The 27,184-nt window shown below is 41.6% G+C and overlaps 2 protein-coding genes and 1 long non-coding RNA gene across 8 annotated transcripts; all 3 read left to right on the top strand.

The window, feature by feature from the left end:
* The first annotated feature begins 68 nt into the window (after positions 1–68).
* On the top strand, positions 69–5,503 carry LOC146692498 (inositol polyphosphate-4-phosphatase type I A-like). Of its 3 annotated transcripts, XM_085432607.1 has the most exons (5): positions 69–233; positions 606–691; positions 2,946–3,129; positions 3,195–3,405; positions 4,493–5,503. In XM_085432607.1, exons 1-4 carry the CDS (start codon positions 111–113, stop codon positions 3,246–3,248), a joined length of 447 nt encoding a protein of 148 aa, XP_085288733.1. In that variant the 5' UTR covers positions 69–110; the 3' UTR covers positions 3,249–3,405; positions 4,493–5,503. The 3 variants fall into 3 exon arrangements, with proteins under 3 accessions (XP_085288733.1, XP_085288731.1, XP_085288732.1); XM_085432605.1 differs by having other exon boundaries at positions 2,946–3,405; XM_085432606.1 differs by lacking the exon at positions 4,493–5,503 and having other exon boundaries at positions 2,946–4,055.
* Positions 5,504–7,231: 1,728 nt separating this feature from the next.
* On the top strand, positions 7,232–14,158 carry LOC146692497 (inositol polyphosphate-4-phosphatase type I A-like). Of its 3 annotated transcripts, XM_085432604.1 has the most exons (5): positions 7,232–7,612; positions 7,985–8,070; positions 10,325–10,508; positions 10,574–10,784; positions 11,842–14,158. In XM_085432604.1, exons 1-4 carry the CDS (start codon positions 7,490–7,492, stop codon positions 10,625–10,627), a joined length of 447 nt encoding a protein of 148 aa, XP_085288730.1. In that variant the 5' UTR covers positions 7,232–7,489; the 3' UTR covers positions 10,628–10,784; positions 11,842–14,158. The 3 variants fall into 3 exon arrangements, with proteins under 3 accessions (XP_085288730.1, XP_085288728.1, XP_085288729.1); XM_085432602.1 differs by having other exon boundaries at positions 10,325–10,784; XM_085432603.1 differs by lacking the exon at positions 11,842–14,158 and having other exon boundaries at positions 10,325–11,078.
* Positions 14,159–14,402: 244 nt separating this feature from the next.
* LOC146692496 (uncharacterized) lies at positions 14,403–19,968 on the top strand. Of its 2 annotated transcripts, XR_014915215.1 has the most exons (4): positions 14,403–17,263; positions 17,975–18,074; positions 19,170–19,214; positions 19,773–19,968. It is a non-coding gene; the product is annotated as an uncharacterized LOC146692496 (long non-coding RNA). The 2 variants fall into 2 exon arrangements; XR_014915214.1 differs by having other exon boundaries at positions 14,404–17,263; positions 19,170–19,968.
* Positions 19,969–27,184: the final 7,216 nt, after the last annotated feature.

Genomic DNA, 27,184 nt, shown 5'->3' with positions numbered 1-27,184 from the left:
AGACTGGCCACCCCAGGTGCCACCCCAAAGGCAAAACAATAAAATTCAATCAAATATCAAATGTCCGATTATGTTTTCACGGTGACGCTCAGATATCCGAGTGTAAGTGAATGCAGCATCGCTTCTGCGCTATGCGCATCATGTTAGCAAAGGTAGGAGAGCCAAGCACGAAAGATGGCACTGCAGGAAACAATTTTTCGGTGAAAGAAAATGAGGACAGAATAAATGTCCCGGTAAGTAATATCAAGTTTGTTGAGTTTAGTAAACTTCGGTGAAATTAGAATACCAAGGAAAAAAATAACACTTAAAGAATTATTGCAGCTGTGGAATATTTCAGACAGTATGCTACTGAGGGCAGCTAACATAAGAGTTATGCGTTATAAGATATAATCTAAGTCGTAACATTGCTGTATGGAGCTGCAGATTTGGTTGCAGGTTAACATAGCTGGACTGGCCATCGGGCATACCGGGCATATCCCCAGTGACTTATTTTTTATTTTTTTTGTAATGGCATGAACAATGAGAGGTGGTGGATTGGCCAGATGCAGGTCGATGTGTAGAAATAACTCCGTTGTTTGGTGGTGGCTATGACGGGGCTTCCACAGAGGCAACAGGTGGATGAGGGAAGGGGAGGCAGGAGGAGAGACCCGAAGCAGCCACCAGTCCGAGTGTCAGGTGAACTGAACTTCAGGTAAGAAGTTATGACCTGCAGTCTATCTGGGTCAGATATAAACCAAGTTTAGGTGGAGTTTATTTTCATGTTGCTGACTTTTTACTGTCAGTTGCAATAACTCATACTGCGTTCTAGCCAGTTTGACGGAGTTTTTATACAGCTGGGTGGGTGCTATGATGTTACTGATAGTGAACTTTATTTTATTCATAAGGTTAGTAGAGTTGCCAACGGCTCCTTAAAAAAATGGAATGGTCCCTCATTCAGAGAAAATATTACACGTTTCGTATTGAGCTGAGAAGAGACGCAGTTTGTCCCGGACTTTAGCTAGAATGGAAAAAAGACACAAAGCTGGATTTATTCTGTCTTTATGCTGCACAGCTGCCTCTTCTCTCATTCTCTCCCCCTCCCTCTCCTGTTGCTACTTCAATCATGAAACTGATCAATGATCAGCTGATTGGCTTTTCTCTCTTGTTTATCGCCCACTTTGCGCCAGAAAGAGGAAACCAGCAGATGTTGCGCTAAACAACAGCAGCACGTTTAAGCTTGATCGGCTGTTGTTAGAATGTATTTAATATTAATTTCTAGTATCAGCTGATGTTTGCTGGAGCCACAGCTGTAAAGCTGCTGGTCATGATGTCTGTTTAGATATGTGGTGAGAGGGAAACATGAAGATGAAACCAGGAGATGTCCTTACTGAACCATCAGAGCTGAACAGGTGATGGAGAAACAGGTTTACCTTTTAGGTGACATGAATGAGTTGAAGGGAAGTTATGAACTGTTTCTGAGAGACAAATAACACCAGGATCCTTTTTTATGTAGCAGACAGCTGGTAACTGTGCAGGGGCGGGTCTAGCAAAGTTTTGCCAGGGGGCCAGGTAGGGCATTAACAGGGAAAGGTGGGCACAAAGAAATACTTTTCTTTCTTATTCTCATTTAAAATACCTAGTTTTTATTAAATAATTATCTAAATCTTACAACCAAAGTTTTTATCTGACGTAAAATGTATAGAAATCATACATATACCAACAAGACTGTACATCACTGTCACAACAGGGTTTGTTTTCAGTCAAAGTCTTTATGGCTTTACTACCTGGTGGGTCGGTCTGTAGTAAAAATGCCCAATTTTTTTGTCCCAGTCCAGCCCTGCAGGTTAATACTGGCAGTGTCACCATGCCAGCTGACTGTATTTTATCATCAGCCAGTGTTGTTCTTTATCAATATTACCAAAGTTTACGATAAGGCAGCATAGAAAGTATTTACTTGCTTTCAGGTTTCATTCAAATGTTAGTCTTTTCAGTTGTTTCCCCACTTTTTTCCTGTTTCAAAATCAAACACCAGTTTGTGAGAAGATTATCTTCTTTTTTTAACAGGCAGATAAAGTTTTGCATTGGCATTGGCTAATTTGTCAATTGTTTGTTACAAATGTTCGTATTTTAATTTTCAAAAATGTTTTTGCCCAAAACATATGTGCACTATATGTCAGTAAAAATACTATGCAAATATTGTTGTCCTTGACTGCTGAGTAAACACTGACAAAGCACTGATTGTATCTCTTGTACTTTATCAACGCAGTATCTAAAAACTTTGCACCGTAGTGGTTAAAATCTCATTCTAATAAGAGTTAAAAGTGCATTTGGTTATTAGGTTTATAGGATTATTGAATTATGGTTAAGGGTTGGTAGAATTTTTTTTTAAAACATTATCTGCCAATTAAATCTGCCACCCTTCTCCAAATCTGTGCCCCTACCTGGCCCCCCCAACAAAAATTTTCTAGACACGCCACTGTACACAGATGGTCTGAATTTGTGAAGCGAGTGGTATCGCATTTATCGCAGTCGGCTCCTCGTTGTTTTTTCTAAGCCACGATTAGGCTCATTGAGAGCAGGCATGTGCATGCAGACAGTGTTTGTTTTTACATCTGGTGGGTAACGTCCCTCCCTATATTTTTGGAACAGTACCTCTGAAGCTTGATTTAGATTTCTGCAGGAAATTTACGTTCTAACTTCAGATGTAACACCTCTTAACACTAAACCGGTCCATCATGCTGTTGTTTCCAGTTACAGCGTATATTTCCTGCTGAAGCATATTTCAGGCATAAGACAGAAACATTACAAAAATATACACCTGCAGGCCACTCTATTGTCTTTATTTGACTAAATGCACTAAATTGCTGCCACAAGCTTTTGAACACATGTACCTAATAAAGTGGCTGGTGAGTGTCCTCAGTTCCAGCTCGGATACAGATGTGTCGGTGTGTTTTTGTTCCCTGCAGTAGTGCCCTCTCCAGCTCAGTCATCATCCACATACCCCAGGACACTGTCCGAGCCAAAGAGATCATCGCCTACGTCAACACGCTGAAGACTCAGGTCAGCTATTACGCAGAGAGGCTGTCTCAAGCTGCCAAAGACCAATCGGCCAGCAGACTGGAGTGGACGCTCGCCAGTCTGGTTGACAAGGTACTAAAAGTGTTTGACGTTACGTGGGGACGCTTCATATTTCATTCATACCCTCTTCCTTTCAGACCCGTCAGCTGGTGACAGTGTGCGGCTGCAAGCTGCTAGCTTCAGCTATTTAGGCCCTGAACGCAGTACGAGTACATCGCAACCAAAGCTTCTCCTTCCGCTGAGTCTGAACAAGTAGTGCTCCGCAATGACCAGGATACGCTGAGAGCAAAGTACAGCGGTCACAACAGCCAGTCGTCACTGCACGTGGACTGGCACGAAGAGGAGTGGGTGAGTTGATCAGCAGTTATTGGCTGTTTTCTGATTCCAGATTTTTTATTTCTTTAGCATGACAACAGACAAGCTTAGTTTCTTGGCACACATTGTGGATACAGCTTGATATCTTAACTACACTCTGAACTCTGTTTTTCTTTTCTTGTTGCTTCTTCTTCTTCTTGAGTCATCCCTCTCATGTTGATTTCCAGCTCAGGTCACTCCTTACTTTTAAGAAGTTGGAGGATTCGTGAGCAGATTTTTCCTTCACCATATCAGCCGACTTTATTCTATGAGAAAATACTCTTAAATGACTCGTCTTTAAAAAGTGTTCAGTGTTTTATGTCTGGTCTGTGTGTCATCTTTGTCTTTACAATGTTGCAGCAATACTTTAGTAATGATATGATATGATATGATATGATATGATATGATATGATATGATATGATATGATATGATATGATATACCTTTATTAGTCCCACAAGGGGAAATTTAAATGTTGGTTTAGTGTAAGCTCAGCTTTTTAACTAATGTAAGAAGTGTTATGACTGACTCGTTTTTAATACCTAAATCTGGCCTCAGTGCACAAACCTAAATGAATCGGTACATATGAAAGCGCCCAAGTCACGAGCTGTGTTCAAGGACATGGATAAAACAAAAAGGTTCAAATTTGTGCCCAAAAACCCCACAAATCAGTGTCACTGTTTTAAAATCTGCTGCGAGACCGCTCTAAATGTCAGCTTTTTCTTTACGTAAAGACTGGGGTCTGTAACATATCAGCTCGTTTCTTATTTATTAAAGAACATGCCTGACACCAGGCTTTTGAGTTAACGGCTCCATTCGATCTCTGCAAGTATTTTTAAGTATTTTTAGGTTCTTTCCAGCAGGATTTGTGGCTAGTTCTGGAGCTTGACCCTAAAAGATTTCAGTGTGTCGGTGCTTCTGCTTTCCCTGTTGTCCTTCTCTTCCGTCTTTATTTCTGTTTCTGTCAAATTTAAAAACAACTGCACTCTGAAATACACACTCTTTGCAAGATGTTGTCTAAACTAGTGGTTGGAAGGCATATTTGTGTTTGGTCTCTGATGGTTTATTTACACTTTTTGCAGGCCACGCCCACGGACTACAGCGCCATGATGAGCAACAAAGCCAAGAAGTCTATTGACTTCCTTCTGATGCAGGACACCGCCCCGACGATAGCCACGGACGTGTCACTGCAGTACCGCCTCGACATCGTCTTCTGCCAAACGGTCACCTACACATATTTTAATTATTGTATGTCTGAGCTGATGCGTTTATCCTGGAGTGACTCAGAGTGAAGGAGAAGGCCAAGAAGAAGTGTAAATATCATAGAAGCAAGGAGTTCAGAGCTCTACGACTTAGTGTCTTTATGGTATTTATGTGTGTAATGGAGACCAGGGGTTCCATTACCCTTACTTGTATTTTTATTAATTGACTGACTGATTTGTATTTAAAAACCGTAATGAAGAAAAACACACACTGGTTGATTGTGATTCTTTATTAGGCTTTTTGGGTTGTTATTTAAGTGACTCGTTAAAGGTGAAGAGACAGGGGGACTGGCCATCCTACCTGTGTCAGGAAAAGAACCCGTGTTAGAGCTGTTCACATTTAATCATTTGTCTGTAACCTAAATTAGTTGTATATGTAAAAAGAGAAGTGTTAACAGTACTCACTTTGTAAAGAGTAAAAGCAGCTCAATCACCTGCTTATGAGCTCCTGGAGAAAACCAATGTGCCAGGCTAGGGGAGTGTGTGTTGGAGTGATTTTGTTAAAAGTTGTCATTATTGTGCTTGGACCTTGTCTTGAACTGTATGTTCAGATATTTTCTGTTCCTCCCCCACATGTAGGATGTTGGGGATGTTACTAGCTATAGTTTTCAACTGCAGGCACAATCTATGTAAGATTCTGGTTTCCTTATTTGGTAAGGAATGTTCACTTCCTGCCCTTTATGGGCTCACCATGTAAATGGTGGACTGTTAGAGAGGTTAAGCCATATACGAGGTTGAGGGGAGATGACCCTTTTATGACTAGAGATGCGGTTAAAACGTTTGTAAGCAGGAAGTCACGTATACAGACACACATACACTCTCTCTCACTCACACACAGACACACACACAGACACACACACACACACACACACACACAGTGCCTTAGCTTTTACCACACAACATATGGGGTTTACAATGGGCGGTTGTGTAACTGTTTTCATTCAATAAAAGGCTGCGAGTGGAGGCTGGAGTTGGAGTTGTCTGAGTTTGGGTGTAGAGCTTGCAACTCTGAGAATCCGACCAGGCTTCCCCTGCACAAGTAAAAACCAATCGAACTCTGATTGTCTTACTTTGTTCTGAGTCAGCGAGGGCTGAAACCTAACTGTGGTTAAGGTGTTTTAATGCAGCGGTCCCCAACCGCCGGGCCACGGACCGTCGTTTGGTCGAGAGATGAGGCTCGGGTGTGAAATGTATGGTTTTCAGAGTTTTTATCGTTTTTTATCGTTATTTTGTTATCGTTTTTATCGTTAACTCTGTTTTCCTGGGTCTTTCACGTGTGTTATGAATAAATCTTCTTTTTTTCCGGTATCGGTACTAGTTTTATTTTGTTGTATTTATCTGTGACACCTTAAAGGCCGGTCCGTGAAAATATTGTCGGGCGCAAAAAAGGTTGGGGACCGCTGTTTTAATGTATATAGAAGAGACTGAAGTTTATATGTTATGGAGTTATTTATAGGACTTGTTACAAATCTTCATATGTCTATGGTGGCTCATCATGGCGCTGTAGTCTGTGGGCGTGGCCTGCAAAAAGTGTAAATAAACCATCAGAGACAAAACACAAATATGCCTTCCAACCACTAGTTTAGACAACATCTTGCAAAGAGTGTGTATTTCAGAGTGCAGTTGTTTTTAAATTTGACAGAAACAGAAAAAAAGACGGAAGAGAAGGACAACAGGGAAAGCAGAAGCACCGACACACTGAAATCTTTTAGGGTCAAGCTCCAGAACTAGCCACAAATCCTGCTGGAAAGAACCTAAAAATACTTAAAAATACTTGCAGAGATCGAATGGAGCCGTTAACTCAAAAACCTGGTGTCAGGCATGTTCTTTAATAAATAAGAAACGAGCTGATATGTTACAGACCCCAGTCTTTACGTAAAGAAAAAGCTGACATTTAGAGAGAGAGGTCTGGGCTTCTCTGCTTGGGCTGCTGCCCCCGCGACCCGGCTCCGGATAAAGTGGAAGAAAGTGGATGGATGAATGAATCTTGAAAATGAACAAGTCTTCCAGTACAGAGTAAAATGTGAGAGTGAAAATATTGCGTGTACTTAAAACCCCTGGAGGGTCTTGGGTCGATTTGTGGCTATTTTCAAATTTTGATTACATGCCATTTGCACAGTGTTGAATGGACTATAGCCAAATTCTCCAAAAAAAAAGTTTGATATGATTTTATTTCAAAATTCAAGTCTGACTTCCTTCAATTAGCTTCAGTGGCTAAGCTACAGACAAACTTACACTATTGTGCTTAGTGGTCGATTTGTGCCCCATTGAAACCCATTATAAACGCTATTTTTCACTGCAAATTAATTATGGTCAAAGGGATCGTTGATGTTTAGCGTTCATTTTCATTTTGCAGGACGGGCCTTAGAGTTGTAATGTTTTTATTTGTCCACCGGGTGGCGCCCTTGCTCCACATTTGACCCCGGGCTGGAAAACAGCGGGCTGCTTAGATAGACCTGCGGGAAATGAAGCCTCATTTCCGGCGTGCAGCAGCGGCTTCGCCCGCTGATCGGGCGGGACAATTTTTTGGTCCCTAGGACCGTGAGAGGGTGCTTTTTTTTTTTTTTAGTCAACAGGAAATGACGTATTTGTTGTCACGTGGTATCGGGCGTGTGTGCTGGAAAAACGGGTCCCCGGTGATCGTGCCCCGGTAACAATGGCGTGTCCAGCGGGGTGGCCTGGGGGGGCACAGGCCACCCCCCAAACCAGACTGGCCACCCCAGGTGCCACCCCAAAGGCAAAACAATAAAATTCAATCAAATATCAAATGTCCGATTATGTTTTCACGGTGACGCTCAGATATCCGAGTGTAAGTGAATGCAGCATCGCTTCTGCGCTATGCGCATCACGTTAGCAAAGGTAGGAGAGCCAAGCACGAAAGATGGCACTGCAGGAAACAATTTTTCGGTGAAAGAAAATGAGGACAGAATAAATGTCCCGGTAAGTAATATCAAGTTTGTTGAGTTTAGTAAACTTCGGTGAAATTAGAATACCAAGGAAAAAAATAACACTTAAAGAATTATTGCAGCTGTGGAATATTTCAGACAGTATGCTACTGAGGGCAGCTAACATAAGAGTTATGCGTTATAAGATATAATCTAAGTCGTAACATTGCTGTATGGAGCTGCAGATTTGGTTGCAGGTTAACATAGCTGGACTGGCCATCGGGCATACCGGGCATATCCCCAGTGACTTATTTTTTATTTTTTTTGTAATGGCATGAACAATGAGAGGTGGTGGATTGGCCAGATGCAGGTCGATGTGTAGAAATAACTCCGTTGTTTGGTGGTGGCTATGACGGGGCTTCCACAGAGGCAACAGGTGGATGAGGGAAGGGGAGGCAGGAGGAGAGACCCGAAGCAGCCACCAGTCCGAGTGTCAGGTGAACTGAACTTCAGGTAAGAAGTTATGACCTGCAGTCTATCTGGGTCAGATATAAACCAAGTTTAGGTGGAGTTTATTTTCATGTTGCTGACTTTTTACTGTCAGTTGCAATAACTCATACTGCGTTCTAGCCAGTTTGACGGAGTTTTTATACAGCTGGGTGGGTGCTATGATGTTACTGATAGTGAACTTTATTTTATTCATAAGGTTAGTAGAGTTGCCAACGGCTCCTTAAAAAAATGGAATGGTCCCTCATTCAGAGAAAATATTACACGTTTCGTATTGAGCTGAGAAGAGACCCAGTTTGTCCCGGACTTTAGCTAGAATGGAAAAAAGACACAAAGCTGGATTTATTCTGTCTTTATGCTGCACAGCTGCCTCTTCTCTCATTCTCTCCCCCTCCCTCTCCTGTTGCTACTTCAATCATGAAACTGATCAATGATCAGCTGATCGGCTTTTCTCTCTTGTTTATCGCCCACTTTGCGCCAGAAAGAGGAAACCAGCAGATGTTGCGCTAAACAACAGCAGCACGTTTAAGCTTGATCGGCTGTTGTTAGAATGTATTTAATATTAATTTCTAGTATCAGCTGATGTGTGCTGGAGCCACAGCTGTAAAGCTGCTGGTCATGATGTCTGTTTAGATATGTGGTGAGAGGGAAACATGAAGATGAAACCAGGAGATGTCCTTACTGAACCATCAGAGCTGAACAGGTGATGGAGAAACAGGTTTACCTTTTAGGTGACATGAATGAGTTGAAGGGAAGTTATGAACTGTTTCTGAGAGACAAATAACACCAGGATCCTTTTTTATGTAGCAGACAGCTGGTAACTGTGCAGGGGCGGGTCTAGCAAAGTTTTGCCAGGGGGCCAGGTAGGGCATTAACAGGGAAAGGTGGGCACAAAGAAATACTTTTCTTTCTTATTCTCATTTAAAATACCTAGTTTTTATTAAATAATTATCTAAATCTTACAACCAAAGTTTTTATCTGACGTAAAATGTATAGAAATCATACATATACCAACAAGACTGTACATCACTGTCACAACAGGGTTTGTTTTCAGTCAAAGTCTTTATGGCTTTACTACCTGGTGGGTCGGTCTGTAGTAAAAATGCCCAATTTTTTTGTCCCAGTCCAGCCCTGCAGGTTAATACTGGCAGTGTCACCATGCCAGCTGACTGTATTTCATCATCAGCCAGTGTTGTTCTTTATCAATATTACCAAAGTTTACGATAAGGCAGCATAGAAAGTATTTACTTGCTTTCAGGTTTCATTCAAATGTTAGTCTTTTCAGTTGTTTCCCCACTTTTTTCCTGTTTCAAAATCAAACACCAGTTTGTGAGAAGATTATCTTCTTTTTTTAACAGGCAGATAAAGTTTTGCATTGGCATTGGCTAATTTGTCAATTGTTTGTTACAAATGTTCGTATTTTAATATTCAAAAATGTTTTTGCCCAAAACATATGTGCACTATATGTCAGTAAAAATACTATGCAAATATTGTTGTCCTTGACTGCTGAGTAAACACTGACAAAGCACTGATTGTATCTCTTGTACTTTATCAACGCAGTATCTAAAAACTTTGCACCGTAGTGGTTAAAATCTCATTCTAATAAGAGTTAAAAGTGCATTTGGTTATTAGGTTTATAGGATTATTGAATTATGGTTAAGGGTTGGTAGAATTTTTTTTTAAAACATTATCTGCCAATTAAATCTGCCACCCTTCTCCAAATCTGTGCCCCTACCTGGCCCCCCCAACAAAAATTTTCTAGACACGCCACTGTACACAGATGGTCTGAATTTGTGAAGCGAGTGGTATCGCATTTATCGAAGTCGGCTCCTCGTTGTTTTTTCTAAGCCACGATTAGGCTCATTGAGAGCAGGCATGTGCATGCAGACAGTGTTTGTTTTTACATCTGGTGGGTAACGTCCCTCCCTATATTTTTGGAACAGTACCTCTGAAGCTTGATTTAGATTTCTGCAGGAAATTTACGTTCTAACTTCAGATGTAACACCTCTTAACACTAAACCGGTCCATCACGCTGTTGTTTCCAGTTACAGCGTATATTTCCTGCTGAAGCATATTTCAGGCATAAGACAGAAACATTACAAAAATATACACCTGCAGGCCACTCTATTGTCTTTATTTGACTAAATGCACTAAATTGCTGCCACAAGCTTTTGAACACATGTACCTAATAAAGTGGCTGGTGAGTGTCCTCAGTCCCAGCTCGGATACAGATGTGTCGGTGTGTCTTTGTTCCCTGCAGTAGTGCCCTCTCCAGCTCAGTCATCATCCACATACCCCAGGACACTGTCCGAGCCAAAGAGATCATCGCCTACGTCAACACGCTGAAGACTCAGGTCAGCTATTACGCAGAGAGGCTGTCTCAAGCTGCCAAAGACCAATCGGCCAGCGGACTGGAGTGGACGCTCGCCAGTCTGGTTGACAAGGTACTAAAAGTGTTTGACGTTACGTGGGGACGCTTCATATTTCATTCATACCCTCTTCCTTTCAGACCCGTCAGCTGGTGGCAGTGTGCGGCTGCAAGCTGCTAGCTTCAGCTATTTAGGCCCTGAACGCAGTACGAGTACATCGCAACCAAAGCTTCTCCTTCCGCTGAGTCTGAACAAGTAGTGCTCCGCAATGACCAGGATATGCTGAGAGCAAAGTACAGCGGTCACAACAGCCAGTCGTCACTGCACGTGGACTGGCACGAAGAGGAGTGGGTGAGTTGATCAGCAGTTATTGGCTGTTTTCTGATTCCAGATTTTTTATTTCTTTAGCATGACAACAGACAAGCTTAGTTTCTTGGCACACATTGTGGATACAGCTTGATATCTTAACTACACTCTGAACTCTGTTTTTCTTTTCTTGTTGCTTCTTCTTCTTCTTGAGTCATCCCTCTCATGTTGATTTCCAGCTCAGGTCACTCCTTACTTTTAAGAAGTTGGAGGATTCGTGAGCAGATTTTTCCTTCACCATATCAGCCGACTTTATTCTATGAGAAAATACTCTTAAATGACTCGTCTTTAAAAAGTGTTCAGTGTTTTATGTCTGGTCTGTGTGTCATCTTTGTCTTTACAATGTTGCAGCAATACTTTAGTAATGATATGATATGATATGATATGATATGATATGATATACCTTTATTAGTCCCACAAGGGGAAATTTAAATGTTGGTTTAGTGTAAGCTCAGCTTTTTAACTAATGTAAGAAGTGTTATGACTGACTCGTTTTTAATACCTAAATCTGGCCTCAGTGCACAAACCTAAATGAATCGGTACATATGAAAGCGCCCAAGTCACGAGCTGAGTTCAAGGACATGGATAAAACAAAAAGGTTCAAATTTGTGCCCAAAAACCCCACAAATCAGTGTCACTGTTTTAAAATCTGCTGCGAGACCGCTCTAAATGTCAGCTTTTTCTTTACGTAAAGACTGGGGTCTGTAACATATCAGCTCGTTTCTTATTTATTAAAGAACATGCCTGACACCAGGCTTTTGAGTTAACGGCTCCATTTGATCTCTGCAAGTATTTTTAAGTATTTTTAGGTTCTTTCCAGCAGGATTTGTGGCTAGTTCTGGAGCTTGACCCTAAAAGATTTCAGTGTGTCGGTGCTTCTGCTTTCCCTGTTGTCCTTCTCTTCCGTCTTTATTTCTGTTTCTGTCAAATTTAAAAACAACTGCACTCTGAAATACACACTCTTTGCAAGATGTTGTCTAAACTAGTGGTTGGAAGGCATATTTGTGTTTGGTCTCTGATGGTTTATTTACACTTTTTGCAGGCCACGCCCACGGACTACAGCGCCATGATGAGCAACAAAGCCAAGAAGTCTATTGACTTCCTTCTGATGCAGGACACCGCCCCGACGATAGCCACGGACGTGTCACTGCAGTACCGCCTCGACATCGTCTTCTGCCAAACGGTCACCTACACATATTTTAATTATTGTATGTCTGAGCTGATGCGTTTATCCTGGAGTGACTCAGAGTGAAGGAGAAGGCCAAGAAGAAGTGTAAATATCATAGAAGCAAGGAGTTCAGAGCTCTACGACTTAGTGTCTTTATGGTATTTATGTGTGTAATGGAGACCAGGGGTTCCATTACCCTTACTTGTATTTTTATTAATTGACTGACTGATTTGTATTTAAAAACCGTAATGAAGAAAAACACACACTGGTTGATTGTGATTCTTTATTAGGCTTTTTGGGTTGTTATTTAAGTGACTCGTTAAAGGTGAAGAGACAGGGGGACTGGCCATCCTACCTGTGTCAGGAAAAGAACCTGTGTTAGAGCTGTTCACATTTAATCATTTGTCTGTAACCTAAATTAGTTGTATATGTAAAAAGAGAAGTGTTAACAGTACTCACTTTGTAAAGAGTAAAAGCAGCTCAATCACCTGCTTATGAGCTCCTGGAGAAAACCAATGTGCCAGGCTAGGGGAGTGTGTGTTGGAGTGATTTTGTTAAAAGTTGTCATTATTGTGCTTGGACCTTGTCTTGAACTGTATGTTCAGATATTTTCTGTTCCTCCCCCACATGTAGGATGTTGGGGATGTTACTAGCTATAGTTTTCAACTGCAGGCACAATCTATGTAAGATTCTGGTTTCCTTATTTGGTAAGGAATGTTCACTTCCTGCCCTTTATGGGCTCACCATGTAAATGGTGGACTGTTAGAGAGGTTAAGCCATATACGAGGTTGAGGGGAGATGACCCTTTTATGACTAGAGATGCGGTTAAAACGTTTGTAAGCAGGAAGTCACGTATACAGACACACATACACTCTCTCTCACTCACACACACACACACACACACACACACACACACACACACACACACACAGTGCCTTAGCTTTTACCACACAACATATGGGGTTTACAATGGGCGGTTGTGTAACTGTTTTCATTCAATAAAAGGCTGCGAGTGGAGGCTGGAGTTGGAGTTGTCTGAGTTTGGGTGTAGAGCTTGCAACTCTGAGAATCCGACCAGGCTTCCCCTGCACAAGTAAAAACCAATCGAACTCTGATTGTCTTACTTTGTTCTGAGTCAGCGAGGGCTGAAACCTAACTGTGGTTAAGGTGTTTTAATGCAGCGGTCCCCAACCGCCGGGCCACGGACCGTCGTTTGGTCGAGAGATGAGGCTCGGGTGTGAAATGTATGGTTTTCAGAGTTTTTATCGTTTTTTATCGTTATTTTGTTATCGTTTTTATCGTTAACTCTGTTTTCCTGGGTCTTTCACGTGTGTTATGAATAAATCTTCTTTTTTTCCGGTACCGGTACTAGTTTTATTTTGTTGTATTTATCTGTGACACCTTAAAGGCCGGTCCGTGAAAATATTGTCGGGCATAAACCGGTCCGTGGCGCAAAAAAGGTTGGGGACCGCTGTTTTAATGTATATAGAAGAGACTGAAGTTTATATGTTATGGAGTTATTTATAGGACTTGTTACAAATCTTCATATGTCTATGATGTGTTATATCAGCCCGTTCTCACTCCCGAGGCGTAACATGTCGACGTTTTGTCACGTCCCGCGGCGTTCCTGAGGAACGTGAAAGGAGACCTTCGGCGTTCTTATGGTACGCGGCGGGCTATGGCTGGAATCCAGTGCAATGACGCTCCCGCGGTAATAGACGTTCCAGCCCTGTATTCCAGCCCTAAACCTAACCTTATCCCTAGCCCTGACCATAACCTTATTCCTGACCTTAACCAGGACTTTAATGATGTTAAATAGCGTGTTTCTAAGCGATTTGAAGAAAAAGAGCAAACATGTGTAGATTCAGTCCAGACAGTTCTCATATTTCCTCTTTTTTCCGAGGTCGTCATTTAGGAACGTGGTGGGTAGCCAAAAACGTAATATGGTGACGATTTGTCACCTAGCGTAAAATGTTACGCTTTGGGAGTGAGAACGTGTTGGTTATATTGTAGTGGTTTTCTTATGGGGAGGGTTTTGTTTCCCTTTGGTTTGCTGACCCCCAGACTTGGTCTATTCCAGATGCTCACCTGAATCAGGTAGAGTATAACAGGAAGCCATTTGCTTTTCAGAAGGGTTGGATTCTTTGCTGTATCACCATGTGTTCTCATTAATAAAGTACATTTTACTCCAGTCTCGTGCTATTTTAGTGGAAGTGACCCATGACCGTCGGCCAAAACTGACAATATGACTATTAAAAGTCTGAGTAATACTGTAATTTTCTGCTGCTCATTCCTGTGCAATATCCCATCTGACCTCCCGTCATATTTCTTTTCAAGATTTTCTTATTTAATCACTAGTGTACATATATTTATAGATACATATATATATATATATTTAGTCATCTTTTCTCTTTTACCACGTCTCTCTAATATTTTGCTCTTTACTATTTTTCTATTTTTTATTTTATTTTATTATATTTTATTATATTTTCTTCTACTGTACCATGCTGCTGAGTGACTGCTGCTCGTCAAACACATTTCATTGCAATGTTGACCCTGTGCTAACTTGCATATGACAAATAAAACTGAAAACTGATAAAACTGAAAACAGTAAAGGCAAAGGGAACACATCAAGTAAGGATTTCACACTCCCACTCACAACGGCACTTTCAAAGCATAAAGCCAAATGCTTCAAAATTTCATTTTGAAGCATTTTAAAAATGAATGTGTTTGAGTTTCATTGCTCCAAAGTAATGTTTTCATATAAGCAAGATAACAACCAGTTTGCAACCATGTAAGTACAGTCCTCTATTGTGAACAGACGTGTTGGCAATCTGTCTGCGTTTATAAATTAGACAACAGTTATTTGCAGATCTTCATCAATCTGCCTGAGAGTGATTGCAGTCGGTCTGAGTTGGACTGCAACTGTTTTGAGTCAGGTTGCCTCCAAGGAGGCAGTTTATTATTTTCCTTTCCTAGTTGGACAGATGGCTGTTGTTTTGTTTTTACTGTAGTGTGCTGGGCCATTAATGGCTCAGGGGCTGCAGCGTATCCGCGCCAACACCTAAGGCCAACGTGGAATCACCGGTCAGACTAACATAAAGAAAGAATCTGTTAAATTACACATTTGTATTCATTAAGTCACAGACAATGAAAACAAGCAGAAATCAAGATGTAATATTTTTATAATTTTATTGATGTTAAATTAAAGTCCCAGCTTAGTTATGTTATCAGTGCAAGTCACTTCAATCTGTATAGCACCAAAGGAAACAATGGTGTTTTCAAGGTGCTTCACACTGTAAGGTAACAACTTACAGTATTAAAAAGAAAACCCCAAAAGAACAAACCCCTCTGAGCAAGCACGAGGCGACAGTGGGAAGGAAAAACTCCCTTTTAAGAGGAAGAAACCTTCGACAGAACCAGGCTCAGGGCGGGGTGGCCATCTGCCGCGACCATTCCTGGGGATTTCAAAAATGACTTGATCTGATCTAAATGTAAAACTAGCTCATTTAAAGTGTCCAGTGAGTTTTAGAAAATATTTTGCTGTTGATATCACGATGTCACTATAAAGTGGAAACTTTGTTTCTTCCCTTACACCTCCCAAAAAATGCACGCACCGATGAGAAGCACTTAGATATGCAACTTGGTTCTGTGAATATCTTTCTTTTGAAAGTTTTAACAATATCTTCATCAAGATCTTGGAAGTTTAATTGCCAGAATGTCACCAAAGATGCATGCTTCCATCTTTTACAGAGGGATTTGAAAACCCTCTCGCTGAGTTTCTTGAACTTCTCTGGTGGGATTTTGTCGTATCTGGCCCTGATTTCAGTCCAGATTTTCATGGTAAGCCGGTTGGAGATAGCTTCAGCACTTTCAATGCTGAAGACTGTGCCTGATTTTTTTGCAACCTGGGAAATCAGTCCTTCCACAAAGATTTCCACTGAAAATCTGCATCTTTCTTTCTTTTCATATGATTCCAGTCTATCAGTAACTGTTACTGCCAACAGGTGTTCTTGGAATACTGAAGTAGTTATGATATTAAATATTGGTTGTTCCATTAAATTCATTGAACCCTCCTCCCCACTCCTCCCCATTTTCAATGATATTAGTGACAATTTATGTAATTTGTCACAAATATCAGTGAAAATCGCATTAGCAATGCAGTCAAAATAATTCTGCACTTTTCGGTCTAAATGCAAATCCATCCCCTTGAATTTGTCCAAGAGTAGCTCCAACAAACGTTTTTGGTGAGAATGAGGGCACTTTAAAAGTTTACCAAGCTTTGAAAGCACAGCCTGAATTAATGTCTCTAACCATCTTTCAAAGTCTAAGGTTTTTTCAGGTGGCTCACAGTCTACAGAAGATCTGTGATGCTGTATCTTTTTATATGACTCCGTTTGACTTACGTTTGTTAACGGTGGGATGCTGGCTTCATGTTCAACACAGGATTTCTGCTGCTGGGGATCTGGAATTGGATTGTTTTCTGGTTTTGCAGCACTGTGTTGGTCAGCATTTTGACAGCTTTCTTCTGTGTTAGCTGTTTCTTGGCTGTTAGCATCTATATTCTGTGCTGTATCAAACTCCTGCTCAGCAGAATCGTCCAAAAATTTCACACGTGACAAAACCGTTTTGCCAGTAGTGGTGTGGACAGAACAGTTTTCATGTACAGGGGACTTCTGGGAAGACCTCAGTGGTGATACTGCTACTGACTGTGCACACAGGTCCATTACGTCCTCTACAAAACCTACAAGCCGCTTAGCAGTGAAGCAATCCGGATAGCCTGAGATAAGCTCTCCCCACTGCTTGATCGAAAAACTACTGAACAAGTTATTCAAGAGGGATACCAAAGCATGTACTGTAGAATTATCCCCATTGGTCTGAACTGTTTCATCATTTGTCATTGTGTTACAGTTCGAGCTTGCCATTTCACTTTTTTGTTTTTTATGTCTAAAATGTTGTTTTGTGTTAAACTCCGTGTTTGAACGTTTAAAGCGCTGCTGTCCCGCTGTGTGAATGCGTTTCAACTGAACAGCCAGGTCTATATATAAGGTCGGTTTAAGGTTTCTTTGTAACGTCACCTGACGTTTCTTTGTAACGTCACCTGACGTTTCTTTGTAACGTCACCAGTCAAAGGACTGGCCCGCCCCGTCATAACGAAAGGGGCGGGACAAATCTGTTGCTTAGCAACTGAAAAAAAGGCACACCGCGCTGAATGCTACATCCGGCCTGCGACGGTACACCGCCTCCGCACCACCGTTTAAACATGAAGTGTGGATGTTAGAAGATCCCAAATATGGTGAGCTACTGGGAAATTACTCACGTTTTTGTTCTTGAGAGTGAGCGATAATAATTATTGAGAAATTACAGTAGTCTGTCTACAAAAACTACAAAAATGACCTAAATAAGACAGAAGTACACATTCATTTTTATCGTTTTGTCAACAACAGGGCGCATGAGGTTTGTTCAGTATTTGTTGTGTCTACAAGGCTCAGGCGCCCCCATGAAGTGTCTTATTTGTATAGTTGAAAGCATTATAAAGGAACGCAAAACTAAATTACATATAATTATAATTCTTGGCACTTTCTGGTGTGTGTGAGTTAGTGTTTCTCTTTTATGATTTGTGGGTCCAGCATCAAATTCAGAATCCTTCCCATCACACATGAGGTCTTGAATAATCATCTTATTTTAAAGACCTCGTAGTTTGATAGTTTGCTCTCAGACTGTGGGCTTCCTTGTGGTTTTTAGGATATTTAGAAGTAGAAGGGGATCATCCTTCTGTGGAACCAGCTCCCAGTTTGAATGCAGGAGACGGACACTATCTCTACTTTTAAGATTAAGTTTCAAAGTTACCTTTTTGCCAACGCATATAGCTAGGGCTGAATCAGGTGACCATGAATCCTCCCTTAGTTACCCTGGGACTACCCTGCTGGGGGATTCCCACCATGTGTTTATACACCTCTCTGCATTCAATAATTAGTTCTTGTTCATCTCTGGCTCTCGTCCACAGTGTGTCTTTTGTCCCCTTTTTCGTCTCCTCATCCCCAAAGGGTCGCAGCGGGCTGCCCCTCCCTGACCGTGGTTCTGCCAGAGGGTGCTTCCTGTTAAAAGTGAGTTGTTCCTTCCCACTGTATTGAGGTTTTTTCTTTTTAATTGTAGACTTTCTACCTTACAATCTATACCACCTCGAGGAGACTGTTGTTGTGATTCAGCTCTGCATAAATACAATTAAATCGAATTAAGTGGGTTCAGCTGTTTTGTGAAATAAATGTGAGTGACATGGTAAGTAATAGCCTGCATGTAACTCATGGTAAGAAGAGCAATATCGCCCCCTCCTGGTTCAACCTTTTTTTCTTTGCAGTAATCTTTCCAATAATAATACATATGCACTAACCTCATGCTTGCTGTTAACAATAGCCTAAAGACACAAAATCAAGTTTAGTTTTTTCCTTAAGTTTATGTTTTTTTTTATATGGTTGGCATTTATTTTGTTTCTTTTTAATAATTCTATTGATTCTATTGATTGTTTGCCAAGCACTGAGGTCTCTGCTTAGACTGTGCTACTGGGATCACTGATTTAAAAATGAGGCAAAAGCACCAAAGTTGTGCTCAAAAATAGTACAGTGAGCTACAAGCTGTTGCTGTAGTAATTCTAACACACTTATTGTTTTTAAATACATACATGTTTAGTTCTTTTAAACCTAATTATATATATATTTTTTGCAAAAGTGTCACCTAAACACCCAAATATACGTAATTCAAAACTTAATTTAATTATTACCCATTTGGCTGGTAACATGGACCCAGTCTGATGGATAGTTACTGAACAGATAGTCTTTTCTTTAAAGGCTGCATTCAGAGCAAATCATTGTAAAAACAAGACAAGTCAATAAAAAACAAGTAATAACTATAATACTAAACTACAATAGAGAGAAAATCCAGTAAATATAATTATATTATGTAAAAAATATACAAATATTTACCTCTAATTTAAAAAGACATTACAAGGGTACTAGTTTCATTTTAATCTAAACATAATCTAAATTGACACTAAATCAGTTTAAATATTACAGCTGAAGGTGATTTTAATAAATGTACTGCTGCTTGACTTTGTTTTACTACTGCAGTATAATTTATCATGTACAAAAGCTCCAAATGTTGTTTCTCTGACTTAATGTTCTGATGACGTTTGTGTTACTTTGCAGGAAATAGTCAGGACCCAGATGAACCTGTGCTGGAATTCAGTGTGGGTGAGTAATATGAGCATTTATGAAGGCTGTCCATGACCTGTAATTAAATTTAGCGTCATTAGTGCCACTCATTGCAAGTGACAGTGCACATGCTTTCAGCATGGAGTCTGCTCTTATGGTAGCAAAATAAATTCAGAAAATCTCCATCAAAAAGCAGCTCAGCAGCAGAAATATATATGGTCAGCTGGTTGTGAGTTAATGAGCATGTGAAATCAGTGTGAACATTTTGAAACAACAACTCTCCAACCTCGTAATTGTAAGACTGCCTGTGCAGCCACAGGAGCCTTCAGAGAGTCTTCCTGCTTGTCTCTTGGGTTGATTTGCTCGTGTTTTCTCACCCAGTCAATGACTGTAAAAGGGCTGGACTAATTGGAGGCAGGTGTAATTGATTGCACTGATATGCTAGTCTACTTATAGCCCACATTACAAACACTGCTGTGTTATTTTGTCTCTCAGTGCAGGTATGTAATGTGACAAAACCTCTAATGATCTGATATGTTTGGGATGGATGGGCTGTGAATTATATAGTGAATTGTCTTATTTTGTCGCTCTGTGCAGGCTTTCTACTTACAGGGTGGTGGGTCTCAGAGGACAATTGCTACCCCTGTTGAAGTGAACAACGTGTGGAGTGCAACTGGCTTTGTGGCATAGCTGGCTCTGGCCTTGGACTGTGTGTTTTTACTTTGTACCTAAATGGGACACTGGACTTCTAACTACTATTCATTGTGTTTATAAATAAAATTTTAGAATTTTATTGACTGTCATCTTTTTGCCCATGGTTGGTGAGACCTAGAATCTCTTTGTGTGTGTGTGTGTGTGTGTAACATCAACAGGGTTTTGCATAAAAGAGTGTGAGCAGGTCAAAAGGTCAATTCATTTATTGTAGTTTTATGGCAGCACCCTCTAGTGGCCTTGAAGCAAACAGTCTCCTAACTAAGCCATGGCATCTCTGGTCTCTCCTACTTTTGTGTGCTCTGCTGGAGGAGCAGCATTGGATCTAGTGATACTGAGTAAGCTGATTAGGACAGGCCTGGAGAAATGTGGTTTGCATGAAGTATCAGGAAAAAAACAACCTTGTATTGTAAAATAATAATACACGAATAATAAATACTTTTCATGACATTCAGATTTCTGGACTCACGAGTTCATAGAACATTAATGTTACGAAACATTGAGAAGTCTTAAAACTACATTGTATACTTATTATTTATTTACTTTAATCAGATTTGACTGGTATTTTTAAACATTAAGTTTTTGTTCCTTCAACTATTGTATTTAAGCTTATGACTCACTCACAGTATGTTTATATAACTGCCTAAAAAACGGTGAGGATGTGGCCGCAGTGGCTGAGAAGCAAGAACTTTGCTTTTTCTTTTTTTTTTTCTTTTTTTTTTAATTGGGAAGCATAAATGAACATACCAGAAAACCCTGCACGAAGGAGCCATATTTGTTTTTTGTGTGTGCATAAGATGACGCTTTAGTATTATTACACATATGATAAGGATGTTAGCATGCAACACACAAACTCAAGTGGTGTTGCCAAGATAGTTGCTGACTGGCAAGAAACTTCTAGAAGAAATCTGGTGACAGTCCAAAGCACAAATTAGATATTCACTGAGATATTCAACATCTCTTTATCTCAGTCGGTGATCCCCACATGCTTCAAAGAGTCCATCATTGTTCCTGTCCCGAAGAAACCCCACCCTGCTTCTCTCAATGACTATCGCCCTGTAGCCCTCACCTCAGTAGTGATGAAGTGCTTTGAACGCCTGGTCAGAGACTTCATCATTTCTTCACTACCAGACACACTGGACCCACTACAGTTCGCTTACCGTCCAAATCGTTCCACAGACGATGCCATCTCTCATCTCCTCCACACATCACTCACTCACTTGGACACTAGAAGGGGGAATTATGTTAAAATGCTCTTCATAGACTACAGCTCTGCATTTAATACCATAATTCCCTCCACACTCACCACCAAGCTGGAGCATCTGGGACTCAGCTCATCTATGTGTCAGTGGATCTCCAACTTCCTAACTGGCAGACCACAGGCAGTAAGGATGGGCGGACATGTCTCAGCCTCCACCACTCTCAGCACTGGAGCCCCCCAGGGGTGTGTTCTGAGCCCCCTGCTGTACTCTTTGTACACATATGACTGTGTGGCCACTACCAGCTCCACCACCATCATCAAGTTTGCTGACGACACCGTCGTGGTGGGCCTGATCTCTGATAACAACGAGACGGCCTACCTGAAGGAGATTAGGAATCTGGAGAACTGGTGCCAGAGGAACAACCTCCTTCTAAACGTCAGTAAGACAAAGGAGCTGATAGTGGACTTCAGCACTAAGCAGGAGAGGAACTACCAGACCCCCGTCATCAACGAGTGCCCAGTGGAGAGAGTGGACAGCTTCAAATACCTCGGAGTTCACATCACGCAGGACCTGTCATGGTCCTGTCACATCAACACCGTGGTGAAAAAGGCCCGACAGCGTCTCTACCACCTCAGACGCTTGAGAGACTTCCAACTCCCCTCCAAGGTGCTCAGGAACTTTTACTCGTGCACCATAGAGAGCATCCTGGCGGTAAACATCTTAACCTGGTTCGGGAACAGCACCATGCAGGACAGACGAGCTCTACAGAGGGTTGTGCGGTCAGCTGAGCGCACCATCCGCTCCGAGCTCCCTGACCTGCACTCAATCTACAGCAGGCGGTGCTGGACCAAGGCCAGGAAGATGGTGAAGGACCTCAGCCATCCCAGCAACGGACTGTTCTCTCTGTTGAGGTCAGGAAAGTGATTCTGCTCCCTGAAGACCAACACAGAGAGACTGAGGAGGAGCTTCTTCCCGCAGGCGATACGGTTTCTCAATCACACCACCACACAGTACTGACCCACACATATGGTTCTTACACACACACTGGACTTTCTGGACTTTGGTTTTGCACAACACTGGTCACTATATTCTTCATTTCCGGTTAATACTTGTACAGCTGCTGTTATTGTGTATATATTTATTTATATTTAGATTTCTTCATACATTCTTATATAGTTCTATATTGTGTATTGTGTATTTTGTTGTACAGTTATTTTATTTTCAACTTTAATTTATATACACTCAACAAAAATATAAACGCAACACCTTTGTTACTGCTCCTATTCCCCATGGGATGGACGTAGAGACCTAAAATTCATTCCAGATACACAATATAACCATCCCTCCCAAACAGTGGTCACAAATCAGTCCAAATGTGTGGTAGTGGGCACATCTGCTATATTGAGATAATCCATCCCACCTCACAGGTGTGCCACATCAGGATGCTGATCTGACATCATGAGTAGTGCACAGGTGTACCTCAGACTGCCCACAACAAAAGGCCACCCTGGAATGTGCAGTTTTTTGCGCTATTGGGGGTCTGGGGACCCAGAACTGGTCAGTATCTGGTGTGACCACCATTTGCCTCATGCAGTGCAACACATCGTCGCATGGAGTCTATCAGATTGTCAATTGTGGCCTGTGGAATGTTGGTCCACTCCACTTCAATGGCTGTGCGAGGTTGTTGGATATTCGTGGGAACTGGTACACGCTGTCGTATACGCCGGTCAAGCACATCCCGAACATGCTCAATGGGTGACATGTCCGGTGAGTATGCTGGCCACGCAAGAACTGGGACATTCTCAGCTGCCATCTGCCCTGAACAATGTGAACCATGATTCATCCGTGAAGCGCACACCTCTCCAACGTGCCAGACGCCATCGAATGTGAGCATTTGCCCACACAAGTCTGCTACGGCGACGAGCTGGAGTCAGGTCAAGACCCCGATGAGGACGACGGGCATGCAGTTGAGCGTCCCTGAGACGGTTTCTGACAGTTTGTGCAGAAATTGTTTGGTTGTGCAAACCAATTGTTCCAGCAGCTGTCTGGGTGGCTGGTCTCAGACGATCTTGGAGGTGAACCTGCTGGATGTGGAGGTCCTGGGCTGGTGTGGTTACACGAGGTCTGCGGTTGTGAGGCCGGTTGGATGTGCTGCCATATTCTCTGAAACGCCTGTGGAGACGGCTTATGGTTGAGAAATGAACATTCAATGCACGGGCGACAGATCTGGTTGACATTGCTGCTGTCAGCATGCCAATTGCACGCTCCCTCATTGCTTGTGGCATCTGTGGCATTTTGCTGTGAGACAAAACTGCACATTCCAGGGTGGCCTTTTGTTGTGGGCAGTCTGAGGTACACCTGTGCACTACTCATGATGTCAGATCAGCATCCTGATGTGGCACACCTGTGAGGTGGGATGGATTATCTCAATATAGCAGATGTGCCCACTACCACACATTTGGACTGATTTGTGACCACTGTTTGGGAGGGATGGTTATATTGTGTATCTGGAATGAATTTTAGGTCTCTACGTCCATCCCATGGGGAATAGGAGCAAAAACAAAAGTGTTGCGTTTATATTTTTGTTCAGTGTATGAAGACGTGGATTCTCCTTTTCACATGTTAGCATGTTGTTTGGCCAGCTGTGGCTTACATTACCACAGCTGTGATAAAATTATCAGGAGTACTTCTATGTCTATGAGGGGAAAGCTTTCCTTGTTTACATATAATATAATAATGATACAGATAATGAAAGTCAGACAAAGTGGATCATGTCTTTTACAAAGTGCATAAATAAATCAAGCAGATTTTTTTTCGGTTGTGGTTTCTGAGTTGTGAAATGTCTGCAGCTCCGGAGTGGACTGTATTTGATTTGTCACATTGAAAGAGGGCCAGAAAATTACATAATCAGTGAAGCCAAACACATGTCTCTTTCCTAATATGGGCAATGTCTTTAGTAAAACTCAGCTGTAAGCATGTCTCCAGGCTCTGAATTGAAGGATTTTAGCACACAATGTTATGTGTTTTCAAACTCACAAAATCATATTTTACGTTCTTGAAGCAATAACCACGTGAAACTGAAGTTTAAATACTTTTCTTCCCTACATCCTGTGTGCAAGAGTCAATTATAGCATCATTTGGAGAGTTATATTTCATTTAGCATGTTATCGCATATCTGAAGGGGACCTAAAATAAAGCACAGTTCAGTCAGAGGGTCTCTTATTGATTGAAATCAACTTTTCCTGCTTTTAGGAGATAACTGAAAGTATACATGAAAGTGCCTTATCTTTTATAACCACAGGTTTTTTTTTTATAATGGGTGTTTGTGTAAACTGTGTGTCACAGAAATAAAAGGCTGCTGTGGCGTGATGGTTCTTCGTAGTGGTCTGACACCGAGGGCAGAGGGGCTGCTCTGAGATCCTTCCCTTGCTAGCATGTGAAAAACCGGTTGAGCTGTTCGTCTTGTTTCATTAACGGGAATAAGTCTCTAAAGCAGCGGGGCCTGTGGAAGCGCAGACCCAACACTTTCCAGTAGCATAAGATTTTTTGCCAAGAAGTGCGACAGCAAAGAACTGATTGTCCAAATATAAGTTTCCTTACTTTTTCTATGAAGTTTATATGTTTGTAAAAATAAAGTAAACCATCTGCTCTAAACAGGTTTACATAGACTCAAGATTCCTTTTATCATTTTCTTGAAAATGTGTTTTTGGGGTGTTTTGCAAAACTAACTTTCCTCAGTCACACACTTTTTTCCTTCAGTTAAAAAACTTGTAGATCTGGCATATTGATCGATCACAGGTTTGATAGCTTATCTCTGGACAGTCAGCTTAAAGAAGAATTTGCAAAGTTCATTGTATTTATTTAAGATCATTTTTGACAGCCACAGCTGTGACACATCAATGATTTTTATAAGATATTTATCACAGACTGACAGAACTACGAGAAACACCTTTTAGTTATCGTCCTTTTTAGTCGTCTGAAAAGTTCATATAAAAGCAGAGGTTTCTCTGTTTTAAAGACACAGAACATTTTTAAGACACAATCACACAAGTAGATATTTCAAGAAGACAGTGTAAACAAACATTTAGGGGCTGTGGTTTCACATGTTGCTCCACCTATCATGCGTTAGAGTCACCTTCCAGTAAGTTTCCAGGTCACTTACCCAGTATATGTACTCAGACTGGAACCAGTATGTTTGAGATTCATACAACCAGAAAACTGTCTCCTCTGTTTATTGTGTGAATTCACACTATTGAGATCCTGTTTCTCTTTAAACTTTATTCTACCTTATTCTAGTTGCTCCGACCTTTGCTGGTTAACTACTCCCTCCGTTTTCAGCCGATTTCCACCATTTAAACTTGAATCTGTTCTGCTCCCTGTGCTAATGCCAGCTGTATCTTTTGGTGGTCATACCTTTCATACTTTTTGAGATATTACAGTTTTTGCCCGTTGCTTGAACACTACAAACCCATGCTTAGACTAAAGTAACACAACTTGAAGCTTTTGTTACCATACCTCAAACACATGTACCCCTACCTTAAACAAAAGCGCTGCTTTGCACCCTAGTTGCAATTATGCAACACACTTACTCCTTTATGCAACACACATGGTCCTGCATGCTACACTCTATTTCATACATAAGACACTTTGTTCACAAAATGAAATTTCAGGGTGCCATTTGGAAAACACATGTACCCAAAATACAAAACACATCGGGTAATTGCAACCACTCAAATACACACCTGAAGGCACTTACTTGTAAAACTGAACACCAATTAGCCAACTACAAAAAGCCCTCAGTTTAGCCAATTCAAGAACTTTGCAAGCATGGATGGAGGGAGAGCAAGAGGAGGAGGAGGAGGAGGAGGAGGAGGAGCAGGTCAATGTCGATGTCGAAGTCGAAGTCGAAGGGTGCTAAGGCTCCTTTTGCAGCCAAAGTGGTAGTTTCTGTGAAACATAGCATGATTACTTATATTGAAGTACAGTGGATGACACAGTACATACAGTAAAGTACTGTAAGAAAAATAAGCAAAGCGATGACAATATGTGGTTGTATTTCTCTAGACTGACTCGAAGACCTTCTGGGGGAGGACGCCAACGCCTGTTCACACAACAGCAGGAACTTGCCGTTGTGGACCTAGTGAGGGCAGACAATGCCATCCGTCTCCACCAGCTACGAAAGCAAATACTTGCAGACAGGCAAGTGTTCAACAGCATAAACCATGTGAGCATCACCACCATCAGACGCATCTTGGGTAAACACAGCATCACCATGAAGCAGCTCTACAGAGTCCCATTTGAGAGGAACAGTGACAGGGTCAAAGGACTTTGAGCTGAATATGTACGGGTAAGTGTAACTGTCCTTTACATGTACAATACAGTATTGGTGAAATCCAGTAGCAGCTGAATATGTACCATATCAGTACCACATGGATCCATTCTGAGAGCTACACAGGTACCTGTGTGATGGGGTTCTGTATGTGTAGCACTGTAGTACAGTAATATGTTCTCTTGGCCATGGATGGAGTTGCACAGCCTCATGAATTCATTTTCATTGATGAAGCTGGATTCGACCTGTGCAAAACAAGACGACGGGGTCGTAATGTCATTGGTCAAAGGCAATTGTGCACGTCCCAGGGCAGCGCAGGGGAAATGTCACATTGTGTGCCGCCATAAGCCTTCGAGGGCTTCTGCATCATCATGCAAAACTAGGTCCATACAACAGCCAACATATACTCACATTTCTAGATGCTCTCCATAACATAGTTGTACAGAACAGACCAGATCAGCCCAGGTTTGTTTCCATCAGGCTGCTCTGGTCCAGGCCTGGTTCTCCAACCACAACCAACTTGAAGTGGTATACTTGCCCCTTACTCACCATTTTTAAACCCTATACAGGAATTTTTTTCGGCTTGGAGATGGCGTGTATATGACCGCCAACCACATGCCCGCATGCCTCTTCTGCAGGCAATGGAACAGGCCTGCGGCGACATTCAGGTGACAGCAATCCATGGATGGTTTCGACATGCAAGAGGATATTTTCCCCGGTGCCTAGCGAGAGAAGACATTGCTTGCGATGTCGATGAGGTCCTGTGG

This window comes from Copadichromis virginalis, linkage group LG15 (assembly GCF_057382275.1).
Source record: "Copadichromis virginalis isolate Kocher_CV1m ecotype Utaka linkage group LG15, C_Virginalis_male_GT1.1, whole genome shotgun sequence".
NCBI lineage: Eukaryota > Metazoa > Chordata > Actinopteri > Cichliformes > Cichlidae > Copadichromis > Copadichromis virginalis.
The sequence above is the reverse complement of the archived record's forward strand: the minus strand, read 5'-3'. Positions and strand labels throughout refer to the sequence as shown.

Excerpts from the sequence above, each read along its gene's own strand:
- LOC146692498 (XM_085432605.1), top strand. The coding sequence starts at position 111 with ATGCAGCATCGCTTCTGCGCTATGCGCATCATGTTAGCAAAGGTAGGA. Across the intron at positions 234-605 it reads AGGACAGAATAAATGTCCCG|AGGCAACAGGTGGATGAGGG; the intron begins GTAAGTAATATC and ends GGGCTTCCACAG. Across the intron at positions 692-2,945 it reads TCAGGTGAACTGAACTTCAG|TAGTGCCCTCTCCAGCTCAG; the intron begins GTAAGAAGTTAT and ends TGTTCCCTGCAG.
- LOC146692497 (XM_085432602.1), top strand. The coding sequence starts at position 7,490 with ATGCAGCATCGCTTCTGCGCTATGCGCATCACGTTAGCAAAGGTAGGA. Across the intron at positions 7,613-7,984 it reads AGGACAGAATAAATGTCCCG|AGGCAACAGGTGGATGAGGG; the intron begins GTAAGTAATATC and ends GGGCTTCCACAG. Across the intron at positions 8,071-10,324 it reads TCAGGTGAACTGAACTTCAG|TAGTGCCCTCTCCAGCTCAG; the intron begins GTAAGAAGTTAT and ends TGTTCCCTGCAG.